General features: G+C 42.8%; 1 protein-coding gene across 3 annotated transcripts; it reads left to right on the top strand.

Annotated features, from left to right (window-relative positions):
• Positions 1 to 9,769: 9,769 nt before the first annotated feature.
• On the top strand, positions 9,770 to 15,922 carry MIS18A (MIS18 kinetochore protein A). Of its 3 annotated transcripts, XM_037376345.1 has the most exons (6): positions 9,770 to 10,170; positions 10,267 to 11,117; positions 11,199 to 11,265; positions 11,563 to 11,685; positions 13,569 to 13,662; positions 14,376 to 15,922. In XM_037376345.1, exons 1-6 carry the CDS (start codon positions 10,022 to 10,024, stop codon positions 14,451 to 14,453), a joined length of 1,362 nt encoding a protein of 453 aa, XP_037232242.1. In that variant the 5' UTR covers positions 9,770 to 10,021; the 3' UTR covers positions 14,454 to 15,922. The 3 variants fall into 3 exon arrangements, with proteins under 3 accessions (XP_037232242.1, XP_037232244.1, XP_037232243.1); XM_037376347.1 differs by lacking the exon at positions 11,563 to 11,685; XM_037376346.1 differs by lacking the exons at positions 13,569 to 13,662; positions 14,376 to 15,922 and adding an exon at positions 12,454 to 12,567.
• The last annotated feature ends 849 nt before the right edge of the window (positions 15,923 to 16,771 follow it).

The raw sequence follows: 16,771 nt of genomic DNA, 5'->3' as shown, positions 1-16,771 counted from the left end.
GTCTGTCCGTGAAGGAAACTCACCTGCAAATAGAGAAGAAGGCTGGCTGTAGAACAAGTGTTTTGAAGCCAGCTCCTACATGTCCGGCAAACTGTATCCTCAGGCTATGTTACCATGCGCCCCAGAAATGTTGGGTAGAAGTTGGTGGTAGTCAGGGGAAAAAATGGACACTGGATTGAGTTTCTCATTGTAAGAAATCTGTCTGAAGCCAGCAAAGCTCATGCTGCCAAGGAGTCCAGAGTCCCTTGATTGAGCCTCTCTGAGGCTACTATGACAGCAAGAAATGTGGACAAGGGATAAGACATGCAGATCTTCCAAGTCTCTGGGTACCCAATTATTTTTTTTCTCTACATTACACTGTTTGATAGGAAAGCAAAGATTTTGGATGTCCACAGTGGTCTGAGTCACGGCTGTCAGGAATGCAGAGCCTCCACCGAAACGCATGGGAAACCCGTGTGTCCTCTTGAGGCGTCCAGGGAGAAACTTTCCCTGCCCCCCTTTCACTGCATGAAGTTTAAGCCTTGGCCGGGAACTGTCCCCATCCACTAATGCTCATTTTTCTGTATCATTTTGGATGGTAAAAAACACAATTGAAGCAAATGTTAATACTGGCTCTTGATTACAGCAGTGTGGTAATCAACCGCCTTGGCATGCTGTTGGGTTTGAAGTAATTGGTCCCATGGCCCAGACCTTTTTTTCTTATTTCTGTAGGCATAGCGTAATGGTGACAAAAGGAACTGGGACATGGATTCCTTGCTGCAGCTCTCTTGCAAGCATCAGCCCTCCCCCATCTCCCAGACTCACTCATCTGACTTGGCACCAAATTACTTTGTATTGCAGAGAAGACTGTGGTGCAATCAGATCATGGATTCAGGTTCAAGACATCTCAGTGTCTAAGGATTATGCTGTGGCATAAGTAATCTAGTTGTTGCATATGCCTTTCAGAAGACATTTTGACACTGACTTCTTTTCTGCGTGCATATGCAAGTGGAGATCAGCAGACAGTACTGTAGTGGGTGGCACACCCTTGCCAAAATAGTAAGACCTTGGTTTACACAGCAGTGGAAGAGATATAATTCCTGCCTGTTATGCAAGGCCAAAATGTAACCTTCAGGGACCCCACAGAGGTCCAGCTGACAATAAAGACAGCTGACATGGCAACGGGGGTTTGCTCGACAGCCAACTGAAGCAAGAAGGTGCACCCCTCTGAACTGCTAGACTTGAAAGCACATTCCTTTCACCAGGCGGTTGAGCAAGCTGGAAGAGTACACGTTGCCCTATATGCCCCTGGACTTGACAGATGGATGAGCACAGAACCAGTGAAGGTAAAAGTTCTCCAGCCTTGACCAGTGACGTGTATGTACGTTTGTAGGGTGAATGTATCAGAATTAATCATGGGAAAAGAGACAGGAGATTTCAATACAGAAATTAGATGATCGTGGTGCCAAGGGTAATGGATGGATGATGTAACAAAGGCGACGACAGGGGAGGATGGTGGAGGTTAACAGGAAGAACTTCTTTCGGACACCCCACTTTGTTTTATTCCTGGAGCTGGGGGAAGTGTAATTGCAGCAGGCGTTAAAAATCAAATGGAACGCAATCAAAAAGGGCAAGTTTTGCAGGGGGGGTCGGGGGGTAAGTAGCCTCTCCAGTTCTAAAATTGTTTTCTTACAGTATGTTTCAAGCCTAGAAAAATGGTAAGACAGGGTGAAAAGCAAATCTCATTCAATACTGCTTTCCATTAATGATTCCTAGGCTCTCCGCAAAACATTCCTAGACTTGCCTTGATCACAACAGCTCTTTTGATGAGCAAAACTGAACACATTAGGGATAAATATGGATATTTTAAATTCAAGTATTTCACTCAGTAACATGATGCAAAAGTGAAAAATTAAAAAAAATAATACTTTTGTTTAAGCCTTCCAAACACGCTGAGATCTTAATGTATATAGACATCTCTTGCCATCTTTTTAGGAACAGTAAACTAATGGGAACATGCCTCTCTGTTACCCTGTAATTTTATGTATTTTATGTTCATTTCCATGTGTTTCTTGTATTGCTCACTTGCCTCTTGCTTTGTGGTTTATTTGGGTGCGTTGCCTTTTTTATTGTTGTCACCTTTTGTGAGCATGCCAGAGACCTTAGGGTGCCAATAAATCAGAATATTAGTGCTTCTTTTTACTGCCATATTATACTTGATTCCCTCTGCTTGTTTGTGACCTAATCTTGAACCTCTGCCTAATCTGCTGAGCTGAATTTTCTGCATCCTGGTCAGATTAGGAGGAGCAGTGGGCAAATGCATCCTTGTTTGCATAGAACGTGTTTGCCAGAAAAACTAGCAGCAAACAAAGTAAACCAAATGTAGAAAGCTGCAAACGCAAACCTGTCCTTAAACAAAGTTCAAAATCACAGGCAGCGTTGGAATTACATTCCCATTCAATGTGTGGGGGCTGCACGTCAGCGGGCGCTGCATCTCCACCAGGCACATCCACTACAGCTACCTTCGCAGGACAAGGTCTACAATCTTTTCAGAGACCAGGGACGTGCCTGTCAACAATGCGGTGTTTATGCAGCCTCTCTTTTCAGTCATGGAGGTTTCAGACGGCAACACTCTACTAGCGTAGGTTAGCTGTTCCGTCAGTCTGCCACTGGAGGATATTTCCCTGTTTTGTCAAGCTCAGCTGTAAAAACAGTCTAGATGACACGAACATGGGGCTCTGGGATCTCTTCCTGTAGAGCCAGCTATGCTGCGTGCAGCCTGAGCCCAAAGAAGCTATTGCGATTTACTAGGCTACTCACTAGCTCAGACCCAACTTATCACCCTAAAGTCGAATAATACTCTGCTGAAATTTAAATCAAGGTACTCAAGTGAGAGTGACAGAATCACACCTGTAAAGTTTGATCACTAATGAAAAGGCCCGAGGCTAATTCCAGGAAATTCTACTCCAACAGAAAGCCCAGTTTGACCATGTTGTCTCACTCCTAAGCTGACTAGTACTGTGAATGCTACACACCCATGGCGGACAGGTGTTTCAAGTAATTTCACAACCACACTTCCAAGTGATTAATACTCTCTCCAAGTGTATGTGTAGTTTTACTGTGGGCTTACTGTGCTGAAGGACACAAGTTCAGATATGGGCCATCTTTGAGAAGGAAAGTACTGTCATACTCCTGCCAGGATTTGCAAAACAAAAACAAAGGAAAATTTGCCCACATCTTCAGCCAATTAAAAATCAGTAATTTCATTGAGTTAATTTAACCTACAAGAACTTAAAAGTGTCTTGGGACTGAGTGATACGCCTATTTCAGGCAAGAAAGCAGCTTGCCTAACCTTCTGCATAACATACCAGAGAATAACAGACCATAAGCTCTTCACAGTAATTTTTAGATGAATACAAATGCATGTTTTTCAGATGTTCAGTCATCAAGTCAAAAAAAGAATTAATCACAACCCATTTAATATTCTACTCTAAATTGTTCCAGTGAATCATTACCCTCACATAAAATATGTGGTACATATGACTTTGTGTAACATCATCAGCTTCCAGCCATTTCATTTTAGTACGGTGCTTTACTATTTGATAGTTACGGGGCTCTTAAATTGGACACAAGCATTCTAAAAGATGCAGGCAGTTCACAAGGAGCATCTTTGAGCCACTGCTCCTTGAGAAATGAATTGATTTGATTTCTCTCACTGTAAGATGTGTTCCTGGAACTCAAATCAGTTTTTCCTGACTCTTCCCAGTTTCTTTAAAACACAAGTACAACATTCCTGAGATGATTTATGCAGTGGCGTGCATACTACTGTCTTCCTGATCTCACTAATAGATTTTCTCTTAATTTGATCAGGGCTTACAGAATTGCTTTGGGAGCTTGTGTTCATCTGCTTTACCACCATGCTTCCTACTCCCTTCTGAAGGTGTGGTTTACAGGAGGTACTTTCCCATTCTGTGTGTAAAACACTCTTACTTCCATAGTATGCAACCTGGATAGCTGGCACGAGTAAAACGCATGCTTGTTTGCCAGCATAGGAAGCGGTTCAGACTGCTCTGCCTATCCTTGTGGTCTACTGTTCCCTCCGTATTTCTGTCACCCGCAAACCTCATCAGTTATGGATTTATTTTTATCCAGGTGATTAATACAAACAGTGAGTGAATAGCTGCGGGCTGAGACACTCAAACCAAATAGTGACATAAAAAGTGTCATCTCTGTATGCAGTTATAAATGTTGTATGTAATTTCTGGATCACCTGAAGCAGTGAATGAATGTTTCACGCAGATTATTTTATCACTGATCTATACTTACTTTATCTCTGGTTGTACTTACTTTACTGGAGTTGATCCAGAGCGAGACATATACAGTAAAATAAGGAAAAGAAACGTCACAAACGCAGCAAGACCAACCCAAAAGGCTATGACAATAGAATCTGTGGACACAACACAGTAATTCTGTCACTGGTACCGTAGCAAATATAAAACACAGCAATATAATTTATGATCTCTAAGAAAGGTGTGTCATTTAATTAATTCAATGAAACGTTTTAGAGAGTGGAATCTGAGTGCCAGTTCTTTAATAGTCTTCAGAGCCTCCTAGCAGTTTATTCTAACAGTGAATGGCCAGGGCTGGGGGAGAGGATCAAAAAAAAAAATCTAGTTAAGTGTGATTGTGACTAGTAGTGTGCATATACTGAAAAGGTAATACTGAGCACTCAGGATGGTTTTCACAGTTCCATCTCTTTGCAGAGGACACAGTTCCTTTTACAAAATCACAGTGCAGTAAGCAGTGTGGTACTCAAGAATGAGCTGTTACTGCTTAGTGTACAGCCAAATCCTGCTCTTAAGTGAAAAAGTACAACAGCCCATGATCTTTAAGATGATCCTTTTAGGAAGGGAATTCTAGCCTTGAAAACATTTTTTACCAAGAGAAATACCAAGGAAAGCTTGTTGAGAAGTGCCTGTGACCCTTACAGCACATCAGTCCAGCGGAAGAGAATGTGAACCTTCCCCTGTTCAGCTGCAATGCTTCTGTAATCATCATAAAATAGTTCAAAATGAAGCCTACTTTATCAGGACCAAGTTGTTTGTTTAAGGAACACGTAAGTGGATTCCTAGCACTGAAATACGGGTTCACAACTGGTTTAAACCAACCTAAGACACTGCCACTGCTGTTATCCTTGATTCAGAGGAAAACTTCTTTTAATTAATAGGAGAAATAAAAGATGAACTGATCCCTGATCTGGGTGGCCAATGCTAATGGGAGCATGAGGTGGTTGGGGGAGAGAAGGGAGCTGGCTCTTTGATGACTGAAGGCTGCAGTGCTGTGCCAATTACTGCACAGTTACAGGCTCGCTGCTAGATGCCATGAATCTGCTCCTGCCACAGTGGCACATTTGATCACTGTTTCAAAAATGTTCCTTCCTGGGACCAGTGTGGGGGTCATGAATGTCCAAGTTAAAGCCTTGAAAAGGTTGGGTGTTCTGCAGGGCACAAGTCAAGAAACGCCCTGAATTCATAACCAGTTACTCACTTAGACTGAGGAGAAAAAGAAGGGTCATTGACTTCAGAGACAAATATTGACCAAGATAAAATAAATCTTCCATCTGAAAGGACAGAAAACATTGTGTTCTTTGAAACGGGTCCAATACGTTTGATTAGGTGTTTCTTTGTGAAAAAGTTCAGAACGTGTTGTCATCAGAGCCACAAAAACATTAGGGGGAATTATCCCAGCTCCTTTTAAACCTAAAACTAGAGCTGACCCAGCCGGAGTCTTACCAGAAAGCGGAGTTTTGTCAGGGCTACTGGGAAATAAGTATGTAGAGTGTCAGCTTATTTTATTCTTCCTATGTTAAAAAGGCTTTACTGAGCTTTAATTCAGAGGATGGTAAATTAGCACGTGAGGGCCAATATTCTGACCTGCTCTTCCCAAACTTATTATGGGAAAAAGCAGTGGGGTGCTACTTGTCTACCCCAACTCCTCAAGGCAGAATTAGGGGGCTTCTCTTAAAACAAACAAGCTCACAGTCAAGGGATATTTTCAAAAGCTTAAAGTTTTGAAGTGTTCAAAGCCATCGGGACAGAAATGAAGACTTTGTTTTTATAGAATTCCCTATCAGAACTATTTTGGTTTCATCTTTTAAAAGCAGTTTTAATATGATTAATGGAATTCACTGAAGCTAATCAAATATACTCCAGGTCTCAGGAGGAGTCTGAACTCTTGAGGGCTAAATGGAAACTTCCTGTTTTTAAAGTTCTGCAATTAGGATTTTTATTTTAAACCGGGATAACGTTTTACCAATCTATAAAAGGCTTTTCTATTGCTACATTTTACAGTTACCTTTTGTGTGTGTGTGTGTGTCTATATTTTTTTAAATAGCGTATTAGTTCATGTGTCAATTAAGCTTTTTATTATTTTTATATGAAACAGAGAGAGCTGCACAACACTATTAACAGAAGGCAAGACCATGACTTTACAGCTGGATTTAGACTCATTTTTATGCAACAAACGCACTCTCACAATGCTTCAGGGACAAGCCACACAACAGAGGAAAGAAAGTGCAGAGATTCAGGTCTCTGTTTTACATTAAATAAAAAAACCCAAAACCAAACCAGACAAAACAATTAGGGAGCTATAATCCCATCCCAGGGGTTATGATGACCGTATGATTCATTTGGGCTGGTTCAGCAATGCACCTAAACAAACGCTCAGGTCCCACTGCAGTCAACCAGCAGAGGCCCTCTGGAACATCAATACAGCAGTTATTGTCATCCTGGAAATGTCCTACATTTATCACACCTCATCTTCAGCACAAAGTGCAAGGTCTTGCTGAACTTACTTCGTCTACATACTTCCAAGCACATGAAAACAGTAATCCCAACAGTGGCTTCTGAAGGTATCAAAACGTAAATATTATGCAAACAGGAAAACCTACAAAGTGTATTCATTGCTTGATGTTGCCTTTATTCAAAACAAGGAAAAAACTAACCATGGAATTATTTCCTTTGATGTTTTCTTTGTAACTTGTAACTCACTGTTCTCTCACTGGTATTTGGAGAAGGAACAATAAAAGTATGAAGATGATGCAGTCCTCATTCCTCCTAGACTGCTGACATGGAAAAATGTCTACTTTTATAGAAAGCAAAAAAACCCACCATCAAACAAACCAAAACCAAACCAAAGAAAAACAGTTTCACTTCCCTGGCTGTCAGAAAACAAACCAACATTTTTAGTTTAGAAATTGGTGCAGCCAATGTGGGCTTTTCAAAAGACACAAATCATGGAGCAGAACTCCATCGTGACATGCTACCTAGAAATATCATACATAACAGCTGCCCCGGGGAACTGCCTTAACATTAACCTGCTGAGGGGAAAAAAAAAGTACATCCCAAACCCTACACTTGCATCTTTCTTCTTTGCCTGGGAGCTGAGCAGCTAAAATACAGAAGCTTGTTTTCCTGCAGCTTTGTTTCCCAAAGCTGAGCCCAAAGGTGATTTCCTTTGGTGTCCCCAGTGGTGCATGATCTCACCCTGCAGCCTTTTTGTCGCTAAAGGTCTTCATTCACCATGTTTTTCCTCTATTATCTAGCCACCAGCTGTAGGAACTTGCAGATATTTCATATCTTTGAGGCCTCCGCTCCATTGTAACTAGATCAAGTTGGAGTTATTGTAGGAGCAGATAAGATACATAAACACAAAGTATGATTGCATAAATCATCTCATTAGAATATAAAAGACCTGAAAGGTGGCAGGCTTTTCTACTTCTTTAGAGGGAAACAATAAATAAATAAATACAAAAATCAGTAAGAAATCGGCTTACTCTGCTTTTTAATGGAAGTAAGGCTTATGAGATCACTCATAAGCACTCACACATGTGTGTGGTAGTTTCCTCCATGAAACTATCAACAAATTTCAATTAAGTTTAACAGAGAGTGAGCACCTTCTCTCAGAAACACAATTTCTACTTTTTTTTTAAAAAAAGTTTCAAGAAAACAGGCAGCTAGGTAACGAGAAATATCCTATGCATTGCCATGGAGGGAAATGCTCTTAACACAAACTCCACCTCTATCATGTATCAGGCAACCCAAATGTTAGAAAGGTGTTATTAATGAGAAAAAAATGGAAAGGTTAGATTCCTGATTTTATTTTTTTGCTAAGCCAGCCACGTCAGGGACTTACAGGTAGCTTAACTCTGCAGTTTGGGGTTTCCCTAGTAGAACTGGGGGGGTAATAATCTGCCCTAACTTTAAAATTAGAGAAGCTGTTGCTGCTCATAATCTGCCTGATTCCAGAAGCCCCAAATGTTGCTCTACAGTATTATGGAACAAGATTTTATATATAGAAGGATGTGGATATTTACATCACCTTCTCCAAGATATGGTGCTCTAAGTTTGGAGGCAATAAACGCTGGGCTCATCAGTGGACAGAAAAGCTTTTCTAGAAGCAATGCAGAATAAATGTTTCTGCTGCCTTTTCTTATTCTTGCTCTCATAAGGAAAGTGAAGGACATGAAGCTCCTAGCACTGTCCAGTTCAGTCTTCACTATTAGACGGTTTTGTGCACTATTAGAGAGACACAGAAGTATTCTGAAAGACTATCACATTTTTCTTACAGACTAGATCACTACAATGACCTTGAGGAAAGCAATTTTATTCTCTGAAACCACATCTGAACAGTTGTAGCTGTCTTCAGTAAACAAAATAGCAACCAGTAAAGCCCATGTCTTTGTCAAATGATGACACAACCATAGGTAGAGACTTGGCAGAAATCGAGGGAAAATGCTGCCTAATAGCCTAAGCGACTCAAACATGCCCACTCTCCCTTGTTCTTTGTCAGTCCATCCAACTAACTATACTCAGTTAAGCTAATCCCTCATGACAGTTTGTCATTTTATCTTATCAAGATTAACCAATGCAGTTACAGTAGGAAAAAAAAAATATTTGCCACTTTAAGTAACCATAAAAAGACATTGTTATCTCATTGTGCAAAACCAGTGTGAAATGAAATTAACTGTCGCAGGGTGAATTTGGTGAATGCTATTTCATCTTATATACTTCAAAACCAAACTTCTACACCCAGCAGAATCAGCTTCCACGGCAATAAAATATTATGACAATAATATATATTATTACTTTATCTTACAGTTCAGTAGCAGTAAACCAAAGGAGGAAACATAACAGAGTATGTTCTCAGCTTGCTGTTTCTGTCAGAAACATACACTTCTTCTTATACCAAGGTTTTGAATGCTTATCAGTTGTAATGTCAGCATTACCTCCCAGGATGAAACCACAACAGCCTTATGAAAATCTCTGCTTGTTCAGTCAACTTTTCTGATGGTAGCATACAGGTAACATAACACCCCAAACTACAAATTTCCAAGTCATTAGGTTTCCACTTAGCAAACGGTTAAAAAATAATCTGTCCTTCTAAATAAGAGTATAGTATCAGCAGTCTTATAGTTTCAAATACTGTAAGATAAAGCAAAAGGCTTCAGTATTAGTAATAGCTGCTGTTAGAGCACAGTCAGTTTGGAAGGCAGACACCCATCCATACAAACCATGCACATATAACCCAGCACGGTCTCTACTGAAAGGAAAATAAAGAATAAGTCAGTGAGACAAGCTATGCAACATTCTTCCTGTAGCAGATTAGCACCTACTACATAATACTTACATTTATTAACCTTCAACTTGCTTCCATCTACTGGAATTGGATCTATATAATCCCAATAATATTCATATGACCAAAAATACTCAGAGGAGTTTGTTCCGTTAGCCATTTCAGTAGTGCATTTTAAACCAGCTCAGAACTCCAACCAAATACTTTTTTTCATTGTACTTCAGCGCCCTCAGAAAGAGATTGCATAACTGATGCCTATGTAAATCACCCTGGGGTCCCCCAGCTCAAGGACTGCCTTGGTACTAAAAAACATCTAGCAGCGATGAATATTAATGTCTGACAGATACGAACAGCAGCCCTCCAAAATGGGCAGTCACGTTATTCCTCAGTATATTTTAAACTGAGACGGATGTCAAGTAAGCTAAGAATGGGGTGGACAAGCGCCAGCTGGGTCACAAACCCTTCCCTCTCAGAAACTCGCAGCAACGCAGCGCTCCCTGGAGCTACTGGAAACAGCCGGGCTGACAGACATTTCCGAGTTTCTCTTGATGTAAAGCTGTAGGTAAAGGCCCGATAAAGGCTTCATAAATAAAGGATGTATGGGAATAACCATGTATTTTGCTTTACTACTTTTTTATTCCCTCCACCCCGAAGGCAACGGACGGCACTGAACGGCAGGCTCCTAACCAAGACAAAGGCAGGCCGGGGCAAGCATCTGGCCCGCAGCAGCCTCGCACCTACTCGAAGGCACGTAGGTGCCTCGTCGAGGTTCGCCCAGCTGGGGAGGTTCGCCCAGCTGACGTGCCTCACGCTAGATGTGGCACGGACCCTCAGCCTGCTTGTGGCTGCACCTCTACAGCCCCCGGGGCATGTCGCTGCTGGTGAGCCCGCGGTTGCTCACTCTGGCGCCGGCCCCGGCCTCCCGGAGGAGAGGCTGGCCTCCCGGGGCGGGGAGCGGGGAGCACGGCGCCGGGGGCGCGGGGAGCCAGGTGCGCAAGCGCCGCGCTCGGCCCGCCCCGCCAGGCCGCTTACCAGCGGCTCTCAAAACGCGCTTCGCCGTCAGTCCCGCGCCTCCCCCCGCCCCGACGTGCGCCACGGACGCCAGCCCGCCGCTGAGGGCCGCCCCGCCGCGGCCGTTAAGCGTGAGGGGCGGGGCCCGGCCGTGCCGGTCCCCTGGGCGGGGCGGGAGCTGGACGGCGCGCGGCGCGGCCGGATGTGCGTCACCGCCGCTTCCGGTGCGGGCGGTTTGAAGGCGGTGATGGGCGAGTCCTGCCAGTTGCAGGACCCCGTGGTGCAGCTGGAGTCCTCCCTGCCACCGCTGGAGGCGAGCGGCCGGCAGGGGCCGATGGAGGAGGAGGAGGGGGAGGAGAAGCGGCGGCGGCGGCGGGAGGAGGACGCGGACCCGCTGCCTATGGTGTTCTTCTGCGCCGGCTGCAAGCGGCCGGTGGGCGACTCGCTGAGCTGGGTGACGAGCGACGAGGAGTTGGGCTGCATCCTCCTGCGCAGTGAGTCCTGCCGCCCCCGGCCCGGCCTGGCCCGGCCCGGCCGCCGTTGGTCACCCGTCTCCCTCTCTCCCCTCTGCGCAGGTGCGACCGCCAGCGTGTCGGTGGACCGTGAACGGAAGATCTCCAAGCGGCCCGGCGAGTGCGGATGGTGAGGCCCGGCCTCAGCGCCCCCTGTCGGCCCCGGGGGGCGGGGGTGCCCCGTTCCCCCGGGCGGGGCAAGGGAGCTGCGTCGGGAGCGCTCGGTTTCGGGTGGTCCGTACGGAGTGCTTATGTGTTAGTTCCCGCTGAGGTCAGCCGGCCTGAGGAGCCGCTGGGAAAGGTGGCGCTCGTAATTACACTGCGTAAAGCAGGAATGAACGCTCTAAAAAAAAATCACAATGAACGGTCACGAGCAGGTGTTTCTTCTGCTTTTCTCCTGAATAAATGTTATGTATCTTACTTGCAGCACATTAGAAACACTATTCTGCTCTGGCTGCTCAATGATGCTTGGCAACATCTACAGGTGCACCCCAAAGCATCTCGACTACAAGAGGGATTTGTTCTCTTTCAATGTTAACGCAATTGAAAGGTAAAAGCATAGTTGTTATCGGTAAGCCTGCCAACCAAACTTCATCCATCGGGCGTCGTACTGAGGGATGTCCCGGCTAGGGGCTTGTCTAGAGGGTAGCTGTTTCTGGCACTGTATTCCACAGCAGATTTCTGTGTTACTGCGGTTAGCATCATAGTGCTGAAGTGTGAGGAACACCATCTGTGTAATGTTAGATAAATAGAAAAAATAAAACAGCAGGGCTGCCTTGTATGCAATTTCATGCTTAACACCCAAGAAAATAACACTAGGTGCACAACACAGGAGGGTTCCTTCTTGCTTCATCAGAAGAAACTGCATATACAGTCCGCTTTAGACAACATAAAATGAGCCTGCAGCCATAGGTAGTACCATATAGGCCTGGCTGTAAGCTATGAGAGGTAAACATTATCAGCAGAGAACATGGGCAGAGGGGTTTAAGCAGAACTTGGGGTGAGGCCAGACCTGTACTGATTAAGCTTGCTTTTGCCTTGCTAAGGTAGGTAAAAGCAAGTCTTCAAACTGAGTATGTGCTCGAGGCTCTCACCTAACAGTTTTTGACTGTTAGGACAGTTATTGTACTGGTTTTAATTGGTTTATAGCACTTAAAAGTGGTATTAAAATATTCAATAACTATATCCTAAATATATATATATATGAAACTCCACACTAGAGTGCTTTTATCCAAGCGTTAATCTAGTAAACAGTGATAGGTTACTTTTATTTCTGTCTGGGTTAGTTTTAATGTTTCTGCTTTTTGTGACATTCCAGATTCTTCTGCATCTATGTGGATGTTTGCTTTCCTGCTTGGGACAGTTGTGTTTTTTCTCTTTCCATAGCTATGATACTTTTTCTCCATGGCAATAAAACTCTCTGAAACACTAACATGGCCAAAGAATGAATTTTTCTTGGGCAGCAGCAGTGATGGCTGCTTCTCCCAGCTAATGTTACACTATTCTTGATGGCTGTATGTTGTGGTTTAACCCCAGCTGGTAATTAAGTACCGTGCAGCCACTTGCTCGCTCCCCCCTCACCCAGAGGGATGGGAAGGAGAATCAGAAAGGAATGCAAAACTCAGGGGTTGAAATAAGAACAGCTTAATAGTTGAAAATAATTATTATTGTTCTTTCATTTTTATTTTATAACACTTATAATGAAAAAGAGGGAGAGGGGGGATGAATGAAATCCAAAGGGAAGGGAGGAAAGAAAACTAGTGATGTGCAGTACAGCTGGTCACCACCTGCTGACTGATGCCCAGCCAGCCCCCGAGCAGTGATGAGCAGACTCCGGCCAACCCTCCCTCCCAGTTTATATACCAAGCATGACATCCCATGGTATGGAATACCTCTTTGGCTAGTTCAGGTCAGCTGCCCTTGCTGTGTCCCCTCCCAATTTATTGTGCCTCTCCAGCCCTCTCCCTGGCAAGGCCTGAGAAGCTAAGAAGTCCTTGACTTAGTATAAACATTGCCTGGCAACAAATAAAACTATCAGTGTGCTATCAGTGTTGTTCTCACACCAAAGCTAAAACACAGCACTGCACTACTTATAAAGAAGAAAATTAACTCTATCCCAGCTGAAACCAGGACTCTGTAATTTTTCACTGAATCCTGTAGCACCAGAATTCATGACTGGTTCTTGGAGTTATAGTTTTCATAAAGTGGTGGTGTCTTAGTAGTTCTGTGCTTAAAACTCTTCGTTCCACCATACAGTTTGTTTACAAAATTACCAGTTGTAAATGCGCTCTTTTGTTGTTGCTGGAATCATGCTTCTACTTTGCTGGTGTATTAATTGTGATCTCATAATCCTTGAGAACAATGGATGAGTACTACACTTGGTTGTTTTGCCTTCAGAGTGAAACATGCATGATCTAAACTGTAGTGTATCAGTTACATTCTAGGATCCTCAGAAAAGCAAGCTTGTACTGATGAGGAACCGTTAACTCTTGAAAGTCAAGCTGTCATGGAAGAAGTGCTACAAAAGGTAAGACTTAACCTTACATCGTTCTTTGCTTAAGTCACCTCTGCGAAATCTTAATGTCCTTAAATAGTTTCTTCAAAACAGCTTACTGCATCCAGATCAAATTTTTGGGTTTTAACATATGCTCTAATACTTCATGCTATTAATATCTTGTGTTATGCAAGTTTTTCAGTAACTTTTCCTTCAGTTTTGATGGTAGTGAGCATTTTCTGTTTGTCAAGGACAGCATTAGTTTCCTATTCTGTCAGTAGCTAGAAATGTCATGTCTAGTTCTGATTCACTTCTCCAGATTTTCACTTAACTTTGATTTAGTCATGTTTCTTCTGTCTTTCATGTAAAGTGATTTAATGCTTTTGCTGTAACTTTGTATTGAAATATTACATAATAAATACAGTTGATGTTTTGCTCTACTGAATACTTCTGCAGGTAGGGAGAGTTGGGAGCAAGTAGCGTAATGAAGTCACCTCTGAAAGCTGATGGTTATCTAGCAAAAGCTGAATGTGGATCTGACACCAAGGTTGGAAGCAATTACAGATTTGAGAATGTGTAGAGAGTTAATGTTAGAGTTGAGTGAACTTTCAAATTATGAAATCAGCAGGAATAGAATCAAATAGGATTGGTGATGCAAGATCAAATTCAAGCAGTTACTGACATCTACACTTGTTCTTTATATTATCAAGTTCTGTTTATAACTGAGTATCTTTCCCTCTTTACAGGCAGACACTGTATTAAAGGCTCTGGAGGCGAGGCTGAGTACTGTTGAATTTCGGGTGGCTGCTCTTCACAGAGTCTGAAAGAAATGGCATACAGGCAGTTTAACTGCAGGAGAATGATGTGTGTAAAAATTGCTTCCACAGATTCCAGCGGATTACAAGTACATTGCAAAAGTTTTGCAAAGAACTGAAAGATGCTGGTGGCTCATGTTTCAGTAGAACAATGATGAGTCCTTGCCTATAGCAAGGACTTCCTCTCTTTTCTGTTAAAAGGATACTCCAAAAAGAATTAAATTTTTTTTTCCAGTTTCTGTAACTTTTAGTTTATATGTAAACATGTATTTAAATTTTATCTCTGAAAGCATAGCATTTATCTCCTGACTTCCATGCTATTCGATATCTATTGAACTGAGTGTGCAGCTCCTTCCTGAACCAATTTTAAAAAGTAGTCCCTGCAATTCTGAAAGATCAACAAGAAAAATGATACTTCCACAGCCTTTGCTTGACCTGTGGTCAGAGATGAGAGTGGCACAGTAACTGTTTGGGGTAGTCTGGGTTGGTGGTTGTGGTTTTGTTTTTTTCCTCCCAAGCTCAAGACTAAAATGTAGTGTAAAAGAAAGCTTTAGAAGTGTTAGATAAAATGGCTTTCCATGCAGTACTGAAGGTGTTTTACACCTTCAATGGGAGGAAAACAAACAAAGCTGGTAGTAGCATACCTTTAAGCAAAGCTTGGTGTATATTTGAGCAATGAATTAAAAATGCTAATTAAGAGCACTTGTCAGTATTCTATTGTCTTAACGCTTGAAAAAAATTACTTGAAACACTCACACTGTGTAAGAAACCCTGTCAATTAGTTAAATACACAGAAGATCAAAGGCGCATGCTTTTGATTTTAATTTTTTTTAAAAAATTAAATTTAAATCTTGACCTAAACGATTTGTTAATAAGTAATTGCCAGGCTGATATGAGTTTCATTCATTTGCTTGCTAATGTTACAGCAGAGTAACACAGGCTCCCAAACCTCCCCACAGCACCCGTGTCCTCAGCACCTGTGGTCCCTCCATGCTTCCCTGGGGAGGCCAAAGGAGGGCATATCTCCATAAGAGATTTCACTGCTACTTAGCACTTACAGTTAGGATTTTCCTTTCCAGCTCATTCTTCTCATTCGGGACTTTGGTTTTCCACTGTGTAGTGCTACGGGGGTTTTGCCTTTCTTCATCTACCCGCTCCTTAAGGTGAATTTGCAGGCTAGCTGGTGACTGCCAGTGGCTCTGCTTTGTTACCTTGAGGTAGGAAGTGTAGGTTTGCTGAATAAATACTGTTTAGACTCAAACCCGTTAAGACAGAGCCACAAAGGAGTCCGTAGGACTTGCATCTGTTACTTTCCTGGGAGTTCCTTGGGGATGATGTGCTATTACTAGTACGATGCTTTCTATGAAAAAAAAGAAACAACTGAGCAAGATGGATTTTTCTAATCTAGAAAGTAGATTGGGGCTCACGTTTGTCTTTTGTTTCTGATATATGAGATATTAAAGAAGTAATAAAATGTAGCAAGCATTCATTTAATCCATATTGAGGAGCAAATTTCCATTATTTGACAGAAACTAACACCACTAGCCTATCTTTACAAAGGTAAAGTTGAAAACATGAGGACTTGCCTTGTAGTTTTCAGTGGCACTGTGATACTCTAGAAAAGGAGCCCACAGCCTAAATTTTGAATGACAAACTGCAGCTGTTCACCACTAGCTAATTAACATTGCTGGCAAATCTCAAACTTCCTAAAAGAATCTAAACATCTACCCACTGAATATGTATTTAAAAATATTCTGGGACAGAGTGACTTCATGCAGTGACTTCTGCATGAGTAGCAATAGACCCTTCGTTGTTCACACTTCAATTGTTTTCTGCATATTTTTTTTCAAACCACCAATTTCTGCATCCTCTTTTAAGCTGTGGGCAGCACACATGCAGAGAAGAATGCTGGATTTAAGCTGAACCCCTGAAAACCTATGGTTCTCTGTTTTCTCTGCTGTCTTTCAATGGCTGTTCTTCAATCCTTGCATAAGCAAAGCTCTGCATTATATCAGGCCAGTGAGGCTTTTCTGAAAGCAGCTGATGAGAAAGGAGGGTTAAGCTTAGAAAGCTTCGTATTTGAGCAGGAATTAACAAGGCTTGGAAACAGTTTGCAGACACACAAGGTCTTCCTGGTTGCTGATATCAGAAGCATAAAGCTTCTCCTCCCCAACACCAATAAATACAGGGGGCTGGGTTGGCTGAGCTGTGAAAGTCCCCATTCATAATGCTGCTGTTAGATTTCAGGCTGCTTATTTTATCTAGCCCGGTGTCTCGTTAACCCCCTTGCTGGAGTACTAACCCAGCCCCTGAGGCACGGTGAAATC

Source organism: Falco rusticolus, chromosome 2 (assembly GCF_015220075.1).
Source record: "Falco rusticolus isolate bFalRus1 chromosome 2, bFalRus1.pri, whole genome shotgun sequence".
In the NCBI taxonomy this organism is placed as follows: domain Eukaryota; kingdom Metazoa; phylum Chordata; class Aves; order Falconiformes; family Falconidae; genus Falco; species Falco rusticolus.
Note: the sequence above shows the minus strand (reverse complement) of the source record. Positions and strands in the feature narration are given on the sequence as shown.

Excerpts from the sequence above, each read along its gene's own strand:
- MIS18A (XM_037376345.1), top strand. The coding sequence starts at position 10,022 with ATGTCAAGTAAGCTAAGAATGGGGTGGACAAGCGCCAGCTGGGTCACA. Across the intron at positions 10,171-10,266 it reads GTTTCTCTTGATGTAAAGCT|GCAACGGACGGCACTGAACG; the intron begins GTAGGTAAAGGC and ends TCCACCCCGAAG. Across the intron at positions 11,118-11,198 it reads GGGCTGCATCCTCCTGCGCA|GTGCGACCGCCAGCGTGTCG; the intron begins GTGAGTCCTGCC and ends CCCTCTGCGCAG.